Genomic DNA, 17,500 nt, shown 5'->3' with positions numbered 1-17,500 from the left:
GGGAGAGGTGCTAGTCTTGTGGAACTGATGAGTTGTGATACAGCGAAACAGGACTGTTGATGACTACAAATATATGTATATATATATATATAAATAAAAAGACTTCCTTTTGAGGTTGAGCATTGCTAAATGGTTTCATGTGTTAATTAATTAGCGTAATGCAAAGCTCTTTGTAAATAAACAAGCAAATCAAGCACTTTAAAAGTAGCAGCCAAAATGTTGATATAAATAGACATTTGATGAGATTTGCGGGTGCCAATTCAATGGGTAGAGCTAACTATCAACTAGATGGTTAAATCTCTGACCAGAGATGGGTGTTAGTCTAGCCACACTGACGACTTGTGATACAGCGAAACAATCTGTCTGTGGATGACTACTATATATATATATATATATATATATATATATATATATATATATATGTGAATAAGTCTGAAACAAAAGTACACTTCCTGTTCGCTTTTCTAGTCTTATTATTAGTGCCGGTAGTAGTAGCAGTAGTATTACCCAAATAATTTCTCGCAGTTGACGGTAGCCGAATGGTCCGGGTCCTTGCTAATGAAGTCAGACATGACTTCTGTTGCCGGGATTCAAATCTCTCGACTGGCGTTAATCGTGACACCCTGCACTTATGATTCCCGAAAGGATGAAACACTAGTGTCTGTAGGTATTTAATAATTATTATAGTATATAATTTTTATATATATATTTCTGTGGAAATATGATGTTTTTCAATTATATTTCACTTTTTTTATATACTAATCCTTAATTTATGAAGTTCAATGTAATTACTAGGGCTATGACAACAGCATATTCTTTTCATTGTTTGGACTCTCTAGTGTGTACCCGTTGATATCTTATGTGCTTTTATATAGAGTGATGTGGTTCTCGGTTGATTAACTGTGTCGGATATATACTCGAGAGTCAAAACAATGGAAAGAATATTTTGCTGTCATATATATCCTAGTAATTAATTCGAAATTTCATCATGTTGACCATCTTACAATTTATTCCTTTAATTATGTTGACATTTACAATTCTTGACAGTAAAAATGGCGTAATAAAAGATAAAATAAAAGGTAATTTCTCTTCCAATTTTCGAATTTTGTAATCGTGCCCAAATGCGTTTTATTTTCTTTTTCTTCTGATGAGTTAAGGGCAAAATAGATTAAATGAACGATTTTACGCTACGAAACAGATGCTGTCAAGAATTGTAAATGTCAATGTAATTAACGGAATAAATTGTAAGATGGTCAGCATCATGAAATTTGGAATATAGACTTTTGTCATTTGTTCATATATATATATATATATATATATATATATATATATACAATATTTATTACAACGCTATATATACATATTTCAAGATCATACCAGTGGTTTCATTGCGCTGAATCAACCATAAGAGGTTGGAAAGGGTCTGAGCAAAATCATCAGCGACATTGAAAAATGGATTCTGGAGGTTGAACTTCAATCCTCAATGCAGGCAACACTCAAAATGCAACTGCGAAATACATATGTCCTGGACGTGGTGATTGTCAGCGACGACAGCCTTGACCCTGCTTTTAGGAGAAAATTCGCCAAGTATGATTTTCCCCCAGTTTAATGTGGCGCTTCGAAACCTATTAGGAGCTGGTTTGGATTCTCTGGTGAAGCACATGCTTATGGTTTTTACTTGCAGGGGCCTGTTTCACCCAACAAGTGAATCGGCTCTGAGGACTCTGGGTCTTTTGGCGACCTTTCTGTGCTGGTGATGATTGGGACACTCAAGTGCTACAACGCCTACATGCGTGACACTTAGTTGCCCAATTAATCAAGAGTGATTTCCGCCATGATGCAGAGATCTAAAGGTCTTCCCATCGTTGTTGGTTTCTGGTCTGTCTGAATACATACAAAATAGAACTGCGCAATACTTAGGTCTATTAACCCCCCATCGTTGACGAAACAAGAGCATGCTACTCCCTGTGGATTAAATAATTCCGTTCAAAATTCTGTGCAGATTCCAGATTCTGACTAGATACACCTGAAAAAGGTCGGGAGGGCGCATTGATCAAAACGTTGCAAAAATAACCCTCTGAAGAATCCAAATACGACTAAAACATGGTTGTTTACAGGTCCAATCATGGCAAAATTAAATTCTGCCCAGTTTCCATCATCTTCAATCTGCAAGGTGTTGACAAACCTTATCCTTGAGTGGTTTCTGCACTTTGCTAAGTGGTGACTGTCGTACAACAATTAAAAAAAATGCCAACAAAGAAGAATATAGAACAATGATGAATTGTTACAAGGGTCAAGTGGAAACAACAGACAGGATTCATTACAGAGGCTTATAATTGATACCTTGGTAAGAATAAGAACCTGTATTTTGGATCTAGAGAAAGTGCCAAGAGTTCTTGTCTGGAGAGCTACGCGTAAAACTAGGAGGCCAAACAGGTCTTTAGTGAAGGTTGTTTAAGCAATGTACGGAAATGCTCAAAATCGTGTTAGAAGTAACAGCACATTTAGTTACAGCTTTCATGTTAAAGTCGGAGTAGAATAGAGTTCTGTATTAGTCTGTAATTTTTCATCTGTGTCTTAGAAACTATTTCTGTTTGCTATCTCTCTACAGCTATGAGAATTAAGAAACAAATGGTACATGACGCAGTAAGATGTTGGGTACAGCTGCAAGACCAGTGGGTCAGGTACTGAAATAACCTTCTGGGTGGTCGGCCAGGTACTGATATAGCCTAGAGGGCGGTCAGAGTCAGGTACCGATATAGCCTAGAGGGCGGTCGGGCAGGTACCGATATAGCCTAGAGGGCGGTCGGCCAGGTACCGATATAGCCTAGAGGGCGGTCGGTCAGGTACCGATATAGCCTAGAGGGCGGTCGGCCAGGTACCGATATAGCCTAGTGGGTGGTCGGCCAGGTACCGATATAGCCTAGTGGGTGGTCGGCCAGGTACCGATATAGCCTAGTGGGCGGTCGGCCAGGTACTGATATAGCCTAGTGGGCGATTGGTCATCAGGTACTAAAAGCCTTCTGGACGGTTAGAAATGAATGCATCTTAACTCATTCTCACTTAAATCATGTTCATCTTCAGGTTTTACGAAAAATAGAAACGCCATTACTTTCCAGACATGTGAAGAGATCAAAATGTAGTATCTGTTGTCTACGGATAAAACTTATTAAATATCAAAATGTTATCTCACTGGGCCATTGACTGGGGTCAAAGTTCACTATGTGTTCTCGTCCTGTAAATTGTACTGGATAGAGGAACAAAGAAATAGAGAAAATGAAAAAAGCCATTGTTTATTTTATACGGAAGACAGATGAAAGAAATTACAAAAAAACATTGAATACGAGACACCACAATATTTAAATACAAAAGAATTTTCTTTTTTTCGAATAACAAAAACATTCAGGTCATCTAATCTATGTCAAACTAAAAGAATACCCGTCCCAGCACAAGTAAAATTAATTCCCCTTAATCCATAATAATAATAGTTTTGTATCACTTTTATATTGACATATGACGCTAAACCTATTTTTTTTTTATTATTCGATTATTATTTCCCTGAAACAAGGCTTGTTGCCACTTGGATGTAGGAAGTATTCAGGATCATGTCTACAGGGACACATATATATATATATATATATATATATATATATATATATAGGTGCCTTCAATAAGTTTCCAGACTTTTTTGTACAGTCATTTAGAATTGTCATAGACTCTTGAAAATTCAGTATGTTATTGCTATACATCTTATGAGATGACTGACCAATTTTTATGATTTCAGGTTCAAATGAACAGCTACAGCAGGAATTGGAATACACCCTACTAAAGCCTTATCATCAAAGCTGGTGAATTTTAAAAATGCAATCTGGATGTCAGGACAATTTAGAAGAATGATACGCATTAAAATTCTGTTTTAAACTTGGAAAAAATGCCACAGAAACATATGGAATGCTTCAAACTGCTTTTGGACAATCTTGCATGGATCGAGCATCGGTTTTGGAGTGGCATAAGAGATTCAAGAAAGGCAGGGAGTCTGTGAGGAATAGTGAGAGGTGTGGGAGGAATAAAGAAGTCAGAACACCAGAGTTGATTGACCAAATAAAGAATTTCATGGATAAGGACTGTCATGTATCTATAGAGACAATAAGTGCACGGTTTGATGTCAGTGCTGGAACTGTACACACAATTATTCGTGAGGAACTGAAGATGCGGAAGATTTGTATGAAGTTTGTCCCAAGGGTGCTCAGAGAAGATCAGAAAGAAAGACGGTATCATGAGAGCAGGGAGATGGTCGAGCTGATCAATTCAACCCTCCCTATAGTCCAGATCTTGTTGTCTGTGACTTTTGGTTATTCCTAAGCTCAAGGAAAACCTGAGATTGTCGTTATGAGACAATTGAGGAGATGAAAGAGGCTGCGACGAAGATCATCGACATGCTCACACAAGAGGACTTTCATATGGCTTTCCAGAAGTTGTTGGAACAAGTGCATTGCAGCTGGAGGAGATTACTTTGAAAGGGACTAGAGTTTCATATGTGTACTATCAATAAAAATGCTCATATGAAAAAAGTCTGGAAATCTCATACTTCATATAGTCACTACTCATAAACGTTTAGAGGTCACTCAAGGATAAAGATTAATAGGTATCGTAATAGATATTTAATCCTTTATTTTAGAGGACAGCTCTTCAAGAACTTGTTTACATTGGACTTGAAAGCGACCATGTTATAGTCAGTTGGGCAGCAATTTCATGGTATTATGTTCCTCAGATGAGCAGCTCTAAGAAAAACATTTTCTCTGGGAATTTTCGCTGAGATTTATGCACCGATAGAAAGTATTGGAAATAGGTGATAGTTGTTATAGCTAGTCGAGTGTTTGCCATGAGAGACTTACCAGGGGGGAGTAGACCACAAAGTAAAGCTCAGGCGAGCACCTGCCAGGAAAATAACAATAAAGCAGAGAGAGGCTGGCAACTTATCTTCTATGAGACAGAGGCTGCACAGAAAAGAAACGGACATTGTACATCAGATGCCAAATTCGGTCTTGTACCCTGTTGAGACAGGAGAGAATGTTCTGAGCAACTCTTCAAGTTGTGCTTTCCAGATGTGGCTCTTATATACATAGAGGATTGCATCGGCAGTGAGATATCTACTGGAAAGGTAAAATGATCTAACCATCCCCCCCCCCAACCACCCACCAGGTAATCTTGACAACGGATTTGATGTAGGTGTTCCATTTCAGATCAGGAATGATGGTCAGTTCCAGAAGTTCGTCAAAATATGGTGCTTCCCCAAGACGAGAGCCAATCATTTCAATTTAGGCCAGGTTGGTTGATGGTGGAAAGAGAGAGGCTTGATTTTAGATGCATTAAAATTAACTAGCCATCTTTTTCCCCATTGTAACATATGCTTATGGTCAGAATAGAGAGAATCAGAGAGATCTTGATCATTGCCGGCTTTTGAAATGTTGGTAGTGTTGTCTGCATGCTATGTAGTGAGTTTTTTTTTTTTTTTTTTTTTTCTTTTACTCTCCTTCACCCCAAACAAGGCTTATCGCCACTTGGACGTAAGGGGTTACTAATTGGGACCATGCCTAAGAAAGATTAACAAGATGTTTTTTTTTTGTTTTTTGTTTTTTTTTTATTACATTTTCACCCCAAACAAGGCATATTGCCACTTTTGTATAGAATGCTACTATCAGGGGCAGCAACTGCTGGGGCACTATGTTGGGATTTGGGTAGCAAGATGTTGGTTCACGTTACACTTGAACTTCTGCATGTCAGTACAGTTAGGGAACCAAGGACCTGGAATGGAATTCTAGAGTCTAGCGGTTCTGGGGAAGAAACTACTGGAGTAGAAAGATCTTTTACATCTAGGGATCTCTACTGTGTGGGGGTGGGATTTAGCTGCTTGTCGGGTTTGTCGAGGGTGTCTACGTTGTGGGAGCACAAGTGTCTGCAGTTCGTCAGAGCATTTACCATTAAAATACTTGTAGAACAGGCAGAGGGATGCAATGTTTCGTCGATGGGACAGAGGCTGAAGCTTAGATGCCAGTTCAGGACCTATCAGATTGGCGACTCTCTTTTGAACCTTGTTTAGGAGCAAGAGACTAGCAGCAGATGCACCAGCCCAAATGTGACAACAATACTCCATACATGGGCGAATGGTGGCCTTATAGAGGTACAGGATACTTTCAGGTGTCAGTAGTTTTCTAGCACGGTAGAGAGAGCCTACTTTTTTCACAGCGGCCCTGGCAATGTTTTCAATATAATTGTTCCAACTCATGTTTCCTGTGAACGTTAGGCCAAGCAGTTTGAAAGATGTTCTCTCAGACAGGGAGTCACTGGCCATTGCTATTGGTGGCAGAGAAGGTTTCTTGTAATTATTGAAGGAAACCAGTTCAGTCTTGGCAGCATTGAATGTGACCATCCATTTTTGTCCCCATTCCACTACAGATCGGAGGTCATCCTCTAGTGTTTCTGCCATTTCTTTAGTTATGTGTTCATTTGTTTTCCTGTCATGCCCGTTATAGAGTGTGGTGTCATCAGCATATATACCCATCTCAGGGCAGTTTTGTCGGGGAGGTCATTAATAAATATTAGGAACAATAGAGGCCCAAGTTGGTTTACATTACATTTAAACTTCTGCATATCAGTACAGTCAGGGAAGCAGGTAGCAGGAAGGGAATTCCAAGGTCAAAGTTTGTTTGAGGGAAGAACTGTGATTTTGATGCTTGTCGGCTTAGTCGGAGATATTTATGTTGAGGGGGCACAAATGCTGTGAGTTTGTCAAAGCACATTTACTAACTTGATTTAATACATTTAAACTTCTGCATGTTAGTACAGTCACATAAGTAGGAAACAGGGAGGGAATTCCAAAGTCTAGCAGTTTGAGCAAAGAATCCATTAGAGTAAAAGGCTTTCCAACATTTGGCTGTCTGAAAATACTTCCTGGCCCAAAATGGTGGAGGCTCTTTTTTAAACTTATAATAAAATCAAGCCAGTCACCCTAAGAAAGCATTCTGGCATCTAGAGGTCTCTACAATTGTTGCATGTCGAGACTGTGTGCGTACACATACACGCGATTGGCAGGATAAAGTAACAAGGATTGCAGATCTGTCAAAACCGACATCGACGGAGGTGGATAGGTCAAGTAGTTGACCTCACAACTGCCCGGGTTAAACACCTGCAAGAGAACAGGTCGATATAAACAAGTGAGATGACAGACAGTAAAAGAGTGACAGTGTGCTATGAGTTATGTCGCTGCGCTGTAGTGTGTCATTGAAATTCGCCCACCTCCTGCTCCTTCTTCCTGTCTACCGACTGAAGTGCGCAACACAGAGCGAGAAATGAATGAGTGTTTTATATTTTTCTAACAAATGATTTTTTGTTGTTCTTTTCTCAGCTGACAAGAAACTGATATTTGTTCAACCCGGCTACATGACACAGTGAAGGGGTGGGATTTTGCTGCCAGACAGGTTTATATACTTCGAGACTGTACAAGTGGGGGGAGGGGCTCTACAATAAAAGAGTGGGATTTTACTGATTGTTGGATTTGTCGGGAGGAGTATTTATGTTTGTGCAGGAGAGGGGGGGGGGAAAGTGCAGCAAAATAATCATAGTACACTCCGTGAAAATACTTGTTTTAAAAAAAGAACGCACAAGGATAGAACATTGCAGTCACAAGACTGGAACTTTATAAACAGTGAGGGGGGGGGCATTTTTTTTCTTTTAAACCAGTATTAAGAGGAAGACATTAATGGTTGGAGCACCAGTCCAGATGTAGCAAAAACATAATCCATGCGTGGATGAAAGATGGCTTTGTAAAGATATAGGACACTGGCAGGTGTTTCTAGCCTGGTAAAGGGAGCCAACCTTCTTTGCTCTAAATGTTGTGGATGGAGTAAGTACAGAGAACTTCTATTACTAACTAGCAGGGCATTTCCACGCTCGACTAAGGAAAGAGTTTATCATTTGTACACAGTGAAGGTTGAGGACATGTGTTGCATGAAGAGAAATGATGTAAGAATGATATAGTGGATGTGTAATGCGAGACTTAAAATCAGACTTAGATCTGATGAAGTCAGAAGGAGATTAAATCTGGAGAGTACAGCGAGACGTGTGCAGAACAGGAGACTCTGATAGTATGGGCACATTGAAAGAATGGATGAGAGTTCTTGGGTTAGTAGTAGATGTTGAACAGTTGAGGTAGAAGGTTCAGTTCAGAGGAGGAAATCCCAAGGAAAACATGAGAGGAAGTGAAAAAAAAAAGGACTTTGGAGAAAGAAGGATAAATAAAGACCTGGCCAAAGATAGGTTAGTTTGGAAGTCAATTTCTCAAAGCCGTCTATCACATGCCAGCATGGAAAATGGATGTTGTTATGATGATGAGGTGTTGTTCACACAATGTTTCAGTCGATGTAAGCTCCAACCTTCTCCGGAGAACCAATAATATATATGTACACACACAAAATATTAGGCCCTAAAAAAAATTATCTAAAAACAACATGGTCTCTGAAAGAAAGAAATATTATACCGGTTGTGACAGGAGCAACTGGCTTAATAAAAAAGAACCTTCAGAAATACTTAGAAGCAATCCCTGGAAGAGCAAGCTGTAACGAGATACAAATAGCAGCCATAAAGGGAACAGCGTCTATTCTTAAAAGAGCCTTCGGATATAAATTTAAATCGTAACGGAATCAAGTGTTAGCTCCAGGAAGGATTAACGCCTTGATCTTGTAAAACTTACTGAAGTAAAATAAATAATAAAAAAAAGGGATGCACTAAAAGTAATGCCGCCTACTGTTTGATTCCGCCTGAATGGATCAGAGAGGATTGCAAATTGCATTGTTATGATGACTGGACTTATGCATTCATCTCTCTGTTGCAGATATTGATGATGTGAGACTAATAAAACAGCCCCTGTCATGAACGTGCATCAGAAAGAGAAATATGTTACTGAATTTCTCCAGTTAGAAAATAATTTGAACGGATCAACATTCACCGGCGCCTGTCAAACCTTTACGAAACCGATGCAGTTAATGTTAGCACAGTTATGAGACGGATTTGTTGATTTTCAGAGTGGTAACAGAGATACGAGTACAAAGCGCACTTCGGGCATTTACGAGTGAGGCATCAAAAGAGGCTGGCAAAAATGCATTGAGAATAGATTTTTAGTCTTCACAGTGTACGGCGGCATAATCACAATGACACACTGGTTCCCGTCAGATTACTGAAGTTAAGCAATGTTGAGCCTAGTCAGTACTAAAATGGGTGACCATTTGGGAATTTCAGGTGTGTATGCGATCGTTATCTCGGAATTGTTTCCAGTCATCCTGGACTACTTGCCACTGGACTCGAGCAGTGTTGATTCAGGAAAAGTGCAGCTGAGGATTGCGCAACCCTTGCCTCACAATTACACAGGCACCTACCCTTACAGGGGGTATCTATTGTCCCTCAAGAGTGAACGGAATCCTTACGTTCCATGAGTGACGTTTCTAACAATGAGGGAAGAACTGTTGTTTTCTGCGTCAGAATCTATTCAGTCTAACATTTATCGTTGGCAAGTTTTTGACCTTATAGTACTATTTATTTTTTTTAGTTCCTTACATTAAGTGGCTTCATGCCTTGTCAGGAGCAATTTCCATGAAAAAGAAAAAAAGAATAACTAAAAACAACGTTTTATGATAATGCTCGAATCACACTCCACTTAAGGCTTATGTCACATTATGGATGACTGTCTATTATTTCCAAATTTAATGTGACCCTTACCAAAATCCATACTAGTTAACTTAATCGCTACTGATTTAATATATAACATTAGGAGGCAAGCTGGGGAGTAGGATATAAATAAAAGAAATAGAAGAAAGTAAAACCCTCTTTTCCAATCTCTCCCTCCCCTGCTAAACTTACACAAAAGCACTTGTCTAGCTACAACAACTACCAACAGTTTCCCCCCACTCTCTATCTGTGCTTAAATCTAAACGCAAATTCCATGAATAAAATTTCTTTATTATAACTGCCCACCTGTAGGACTTTGTTCCGTTAGCCTACTTTCCAGCCGTCTACAACATGGTCGTCTTAAAGTCCAATTTAAATCAAATCTTGTTGAGCTGTCCCCTTAAATAACCAAATTCTACTCAATTTCCACCACTAAGAATCACTAGGCTGTTATCTTAGTGACCATCGTACACTCCTTAAACCTTATCCTCAAATGGTCTTCGGACCTTGATAAGTGGTGACTCTCTTGCAAAAAAAATGAAAATGGTGAAAAACTATTATGGTAATGTCTCTCATTCAATCCCAAACAACATCGGGTCATCCTGTGTTGCATAAACGATCTTTTAGACTATGAGAAAATAATTAACGGCTACTTGGGTTTCCTAAGAGTTGTAAGTCATTCTAGTTTTAGAAGAGAAATGGCAGTACTCTTTGGATTATTCCGACTACCGTTCTCATCTTGAGTGTCGTTTTTCTCCGACCTTCTTCGGGTGTATCTTGTCAAACTTGGGAATCTGCACAGAATTTTAAGCAGAGCCCTTTATTTACTTCACAGGGGTAACATGCTCTCGTTCCATCAGCCATGACTGGATAGAAGTCCTAAGTAATTCAGAATTGAATTTTTCAGTCGCCCACACTAAGGATCAACACTTCAAAAAAAAAGACTAATTATGAAATTAAATCTTCCATAAGGAGTTTCAGTTACTTATTTAAAACATTTAAGAATTTATATATACATATATATATATATATATATATATATATAGTCTTGGAAGTTTTTTTTTTTTTAACTTTTAAAACTATATAAGAAAAAATTATTTAAATTTTTTTTAACATTAGTTGAAAAACTATTTAATCAGTAAGTCATTTAATCACCTGCAATCACTGCATCAACTTGCTCTCTCGAATTCACAATAGTCCTAATGTTAATTTAAGGGATCATCAGTTGTTTACCATGAAACACTGTTCGGGGAATATAAAAAACAATATATATATATATATATATATATATTCAAGCAAATATTATTAAATGCAACAGAGACATTTTGCTTTCTGATTCTTTTTTATTTTTATTTTTTTAATTTTCCACTAACTTGCTGATTTTAATACTCGAACTTTAATCAACTTTTCATTGACTATATTAACGGTGTCCTCGAACTTGCTGATTTTAATATTTGAATTTTAATCGACCTATATTTTTAATCGACTTTTCATCGACTCTATATATTTTAACTTATCACCGTTTATCGTATATTTTCGTTTTCACTTTTAATTCTCATTTTCGCTCCTTCGCACTTTTACTTCAACACCCGATGATGATTCATGGACGAATCGAAAGTGCTCGTGACAGCAACAACTATGGAACTTTTATTAATATTTTTGATTTTGATACAAAAAAGATTATATGGAAAATCGAAAAATTTTAAAAAAAGAATCATAAAGCAAAGTGTTTCCGTTGCATTTAATAATATTTGCTTGAATGAAAAAATGCTGCCTAAATATACCAATTATATATATATATATATATATATATATGAGCAAACAGTTAATAAAATATGTTAAAAAACACTTTGAAATGAGTTAAAAACATATTTAATCTGAAAAGGAAACACTAGATAAATGGATAGTCCTTAATCCGCGGAGTTTCGAGGAAATACTCTTCTTCTCATGAGAGGATAGGAATTAGGAAAATGCGGGATCGGATTTTGCATGCAGAAGTATTTGATGAAACAATTAACTGAAATTTTGAAATACTTTCAGCTTACAGATTGTATAATACTGTAAAATTAAAGTCCAAAGTATAGTCACGATGGCCGCGCTAATACAGAACATTTGAGTTCATTTGAGAAGTTTTATTACTGCACAAGCACGAAGGCTCGGCATATAAAAATCAACACTAGGTTCTTTGATATGACAGAGGTGCTTTGGAAACGAACCTTTCTGTTTAGAGCACAACAAGCATGATACTTGACTTTTGTATTTTCAACTTTAATTCAAGCCATTATATATAAACAAAATAATTTTATAATTATCAGCAGTAGGTTCTCTACAGTGCAATGTGGACAACAATGTTTTGTGGTCTAAGTCACTGTGAGGAGGCATATGAAGCTTCCTCCCAGTGCACTGCGATGGATCTTCAACTAGAGCAGGCAATTAACTGATTTGATTGAAAAATGGGTGATTTCACCGATTTCGATGCCAATAAAAATATGGGACTGCGAAACGTTTAAAATCATCATTCGATCCCGAGCAACGTCAGGTCTCCCTACTACTGTATATTTATATATGTGTGCTTGTGTGTGTGTCATGGCAAGCCAGCTTTAGTTTTGCTGCTTTGGGATGAATGTTGCTTAGGGTTTTTTTGTTTTTGTTTTTTTTTGCTTGGTTGTCTCCCCTGTGGCCTTGCTAGATAGTTATTATTCTCATACATTTTATCTAAATTGAGAATAGTAGTCTGAATAATATGAATAGTATAAGTAATCAATCCTTATCTATGCAAATACTTCCAAAACTTAAAGTGATATTTATTCGTTAATAAAATACAGGTTTAAGAACGGAGAAAAGACAGAACATTCTATCAGACAAGGGAGATAATTGACAGGAAGTAGAAAAAAAAAAGATTTAAAAAAATGTTTGCAATCAGGTGATGCTTTGTTTGTTTCTTTTTCAACAATTATTTTATATTCCTGACTGACCTTAAATTTTACGGACCGTTCTTTCATGGGTTTTTAGCTGGTTAAAATAGTCTTTAAGGGGTCAAAATTGAAAAAAATCGTTATATATTTTGTACATTCATCTTAGTTTACTTTTAATCAGGTCATATATGCATATCATGTTGGTACAGTGGTAACGTCACCAGCTTTGAATGCTACAGTTTTGGTTTCAATTCTAGCTGATGGCACCTAAATACTTTCTTTTAAAATCACGTCTTATATACAAAATCTGTACAAATTAAAATATATTTAAGCCTATTTTAGAATTTTCTGAGTTCCATCTTCGGGAGGATTTGTGAAAATTTTTTGTAGCTTAATTGCCGTATAACTTTTCAAAACTTACTACCTAGCTCCACTTACGTATCAAGCACTGTTGAAGTAAATACTGAAAATCTAATTTATAAAACTCACTATGTCTATCTGCCTGTCTGTCTGTCTCCATATTTTCAAACTCTATCTCCTCAGAAACCACAAGTTGCAGAGCCATGATAGGGGTCTCAAATGATTGGATTTTTTACGGACTGTTCTTTCATGGGTTCTTAGCCAATTAAAATAATTTTAATGGGTCAAAATTTAAAAAAATCATTATACATTTTGTACATTCATCCGAGTTTATTTTTAATCAGTTCATATGCATGTCACATTGATACAGTGGTAACCTCACCAGCTTTGAATGCTACAGTTTTGCTTTCGGTTTCGATTCTAGCTGATGGCATCCAAATGCATTTTTTTTTTTACTTTTGAAATCACAACTCTATAATAACAATTATTACATTTGGACAAATTAAAATATCATATTTAAGCGTATTTTACAACATGGACAAAGTTCCTTTTATATAAGTAATATATATTTTATGGACTCGATTTCTATGTATGAGGTTCTTACAACTTTGTCTATTTAACCACATGTGTGAGCCGCAGATGGCATTTCAGTCCAGCCAATGATCTACAAAGAAGTCCACAAATAGCGAAAGAGTATGGATTGGTGGAGTATACGGCTGGGACAGCGGACGATACTTTATTCCTTTCTTGCAGTTTAATGCTACATTTCTCATAATGCCATTGAAGCATGTGTAGTATTGGGAATCCCAGCTTAAATGCTATCTAGGTAGTTTGTAGAAATAGTAAGTTATGCAAGTATATTTTCGATTCCAATCAGCGAGTTTAGTGGGGGTCACAAAAGGTTGGGTTTGACAAGCGTCAAACTCAATTCACGTTTTGTCAACCTAGATAGAATACACCAGAAATTAGGGGTGACGTGCATCGGAAATTAGGGATGACACTGAATTGTGGTTGTAGGCTTCCGGTTGACGACGACATATGAGAGTTGGTTTTGGACTGCAGATGATGCAGACGGGAAATCTTGGGTCTCAGACAACCAGAGTCCAGATATAGGCTTGCCTTTTAATAAAAGAATTGAAGCTTCAAATCCCATCTTGTGTTCATTAATGCGTCTGTCTGCAGCAGTGACCACTCCCCATGAAATGGCAGACTAACGTCCAAGAAGATATCCGGTGGACAAGGCAAGCAGGTATGTACGATTATGTTATTGCACGTACACGTCGAGACCTTCCAAGGCAAAAGAACGGTGTAAGGATAGAACACACACACACACCCACATAAGAACATTGATAAGAACACACAGACCTTTAAAAGTATCCCTTAAAGGTAAAAGCAACAGTAAATAAGGAAACGAAGTAGTAATCAAATAAATAAGCAATAAACAGACCTCCAATTCATCGCGATCGATCACAGAGTCTTCGAGGGCAGTGGGGTTTATTTCAGCAGCTACGAGATTGCATTTTAATTTGTCTTTGTAGCCAAGTAATGGTCGGTGACTACTGTCAAGTTGACTTTACATCAACATTTTTGGAATTGTTTCCTCTTGCATATGCAACACATGTCCAGTCCAGTGCAGCTGTGATTTCATAAGAAAAGATTCAATACTATCAATGTTGCACATGGTGGAAAGGTCATCATTTGCAGTCCTGTCGCTTAAACTAACTCCACAAATTTCTCGAAGACAACTTTTGTGAAAAACATCCAACTGTTGAATTTGTCTTCTGCACACCTTCCGTTAGTCTGCTTTCCAGCTGACTACAATTTGGTTGTCTTCAAGTCTAACGTAAACAAATTCTTGATGAACCGTCACATTGAATAATCCAATTTACCAAATTTCTACTACTAACGATTACTAAGAAATTATACTATCGACTACTGTACACTCAATAACCCTTATCCTCAAGTGGCTTCTGGACCTTGATAAAGCGCTTTGTAAACAAAAAAAAAGTGTCCAAGACTGAGCCAGACAAGAGTATCGTACAAGGTGGAATGATAAAATTGTCGCCCTAAATAAAACAACACTACAGTTTTGTTTTAAAACTTTCATTGAAAAACATCAATTCAGGCAAATTGATTATGTAGTAGAGCTAACATCTATTCAATGTAGCCGCCTTCAGCCTCAGTCACTGCCTCAATACGGGTCCAGAACTGGGAGCATGCCTGTTCCACAAGTGCCGGCAGCGGATGGCGGCAATCAGACAGGTTGTAGTAGTCCACCAAGTTCAGGTCGGGGGAGGAGGAGGAGAGCCAGTGAGAGAAGGGTGCAAAGTCGTATCACTCCTGAAGCCAAGCCTGGGTCTCTTTGGACGTGGGTCAGCGCCAAGTCTTGTTGCTACATCCAGGGTTTGCCAACGGCTACCTGATTGCACCAGAGGATCACCATCATCTTCAGCACATCCAGGTACGATTTAGTATTTACTTTCAAGCTGACTTCAAAGATGTGAGGTGGCATGATGTGGGCCTCATTTGAAACCACACCAAAGGCCATAATCATGGCTGGAAACTTTGTTTTTATCACGCTGGGCACATCCCTGTTATTCATGGCAATCCAGCGATGCATTTTGAAGGTGCTGGCAAAGGTCCTGTTGTCGTAACTTGGATCGGTAGAAAGCACGAGTTGTACCGTGGCGCATTTTCGATCTAGCTCGTTGAACATTATGTCACTTTCAGACATGATAGAACGCTCCTATCGCTATTGGGATTTGTACACAACTGGCCAACTAGTAGATGGTCTGCAACAAAAAAAAAAAAGAAAACCGGTTTTCATCAAACAAAAATGAAATCATGTTTTTTCTAGGATGACAATTTTATCATTCCACCTTGTACATTGTATAGATAGAAGGCGAATCTGCATAGTTTATTCCACTGTTATACGTCTTTAGTTTGTGTTTATCCGTTACACTTCTGCATTGTATTACCTTCTATAAATCCAATATATTTTTTTTTTTTTTTACATAGGCATCACCACTTATCAAGGCCCAGTGGCCACTCGAGGATAAGGGTTAAAGAGTGTACAGTAGATAATTGGATAATATAGTAATCGTTAGAAATTCAGTAAATTTGTTAACTTAAGTGGAATGGCTCATCGAGAACTTGTTTACATTGGACTTGAAGACAACCATATTGTAGTCAGCTGGAAAGCAGGAAAACAGAAGACAATTCCATAGGCGTGCAGTTCTAAGAAGCTTTGTTCATGGAATCTATGTTTAGGTTTAGGCACAGATAAAGAGTGAGGGGGGGGAATTATTGATAGTGTTTTCAGCTAGACAAGTGTTTCTCGTGAAAATTTGGCGAGAGGGGGGATATAGATTGGAGCTTAGACAAGCACTTGCCATGAAAATAACGATAAAGCAGAGACAGACTCGCAAATGTTTGCCCGCGATTGAATGATATGTGTATTTGAAGTTTTAAGGGACTTTTGTTCCCATGGGTCAACTTAGAGGTAGAGGCACATAAATATTCGGTACATAGAGAGCAACGTACAGATTTGGGACCGCTTCCACTGCATTGCCTGGAAATTTTATACATCTATAATATAAAAGGTACGGCACACTCACGTTGACACACTGGTTCTTGCCAAATCACCGAAGTTAAGCAACGTTCAGCCTGGCCAGTACCAGATAGGTGACCATTTGGGAAGGCTAGGCGCTGTATGTACCTTCTGGAAAGGTTGGGCATGGGGCCAGCACCCTCACCCTGTAAAAAGAACTCCTCGCTACAAAAGCATCTAAAAGTCGTAGATGGCCTATGCCCCTCCAGGGGCTCAAGGGCTATGGATAACATAAAAGGCAAAATGGGCGCACGTGTTTGTGTATGTCCGCGAAAGGCTCTTTTCGTTGAGCTTCTCACGTCAGTTACATTCCGGGAGAAGTTTTCTTATACTTTCTAGATCGTAATACCTCCGATTTGTAAACAGACATCGTCTCTATCTTTTTTTTGATCGAGTTTTAAAAAAAATCCCTCGTTTCGGGTGTTTGTTTGTCTTTCTCGTATAAACAAAGCGAAACTAATCGAAGTAAAAGCATCGGCCTGACCCCCCCCCCCCAGGCCGGGATGTTTTGATCAATTTGGAGGAAACCCTTCATATCGGACAATTGCTATTGATACTGCTGGAGTTCCCCGCCTTTTTGGGGAGAGCTGGTTTTCCGCAACATCGTGGGGAAACAAATGAATAAAACAGCAGAAAGAGGGAACCTTAACTGGCCTCCAGCCAGACGTTCATTTCTTAACTTAGTTACCAACTCATTGATTTCACTACCCACTATGGCGTAATATGATATAAATTTCATCAAAATTTAATATATTTGAAGTTTTAAGAGGATTAAGGCCGGATAGCCATCTTAAGAGTGCATTTAGAGATTTGGGAAAACTGTCATCCCAAATGAATCTATATCTCTATAAAATCGAGAATGTGTGGGTGTGTGTGAGTGTGAGTGTGTGTGTGA

At 38.2% G+C, this 17,500-nt stretch overlaps 1 protein-coding gene across 15 annotated transcripts in view; it reads right to left on the bottom strand.

Annotated features, from left to right (window-relative positions):
* Positions 1 to 17,500, bottom strand: part of LOC145266567 (RUN and FYVE domain-containing protein 2-like) — a 328,450-nt gene that overhangs the window by 264,514 nt on the left and 46,436 nt on the right. For 7 of the 15 annotated variants that reach the window (XM_080122389.1, XM_080122396.1, XM_080122390.1 and 4 more), the window contains exon 2: positions 3,194 to 3,247. The exons of the other annotated variants lie outside the window; for them this stretch is intronic. In XM_080122389.1, the coding sequence (XP_079978515.1) occupies positions 3,194 to 3,247 (54 nt within the window). The remainder of the gene's footprint in view (positions 1 to 3,193; positions 3,248 to 17,500) is intronic. 15 annotated transcript variants of the gene reach the window in all.

This window comes from Euprymna scolopes, chromosome 41 (assembly GCF_053919585.1).
Source record: "Euprymna scolopes isolate OS-2025 chromosome 41, ASM5391958v1, whole genome shotgun sequence".
Lineage (NCBI taxonomy): Eukaryota > Metazoa > Mollusca > Cephalopoda > Sepiida > Sepiolidae > Euprymna > Euprymna scolopes.
This window is presented reverse-complemented; position numbering and strand designations above follow the sequence as displayed.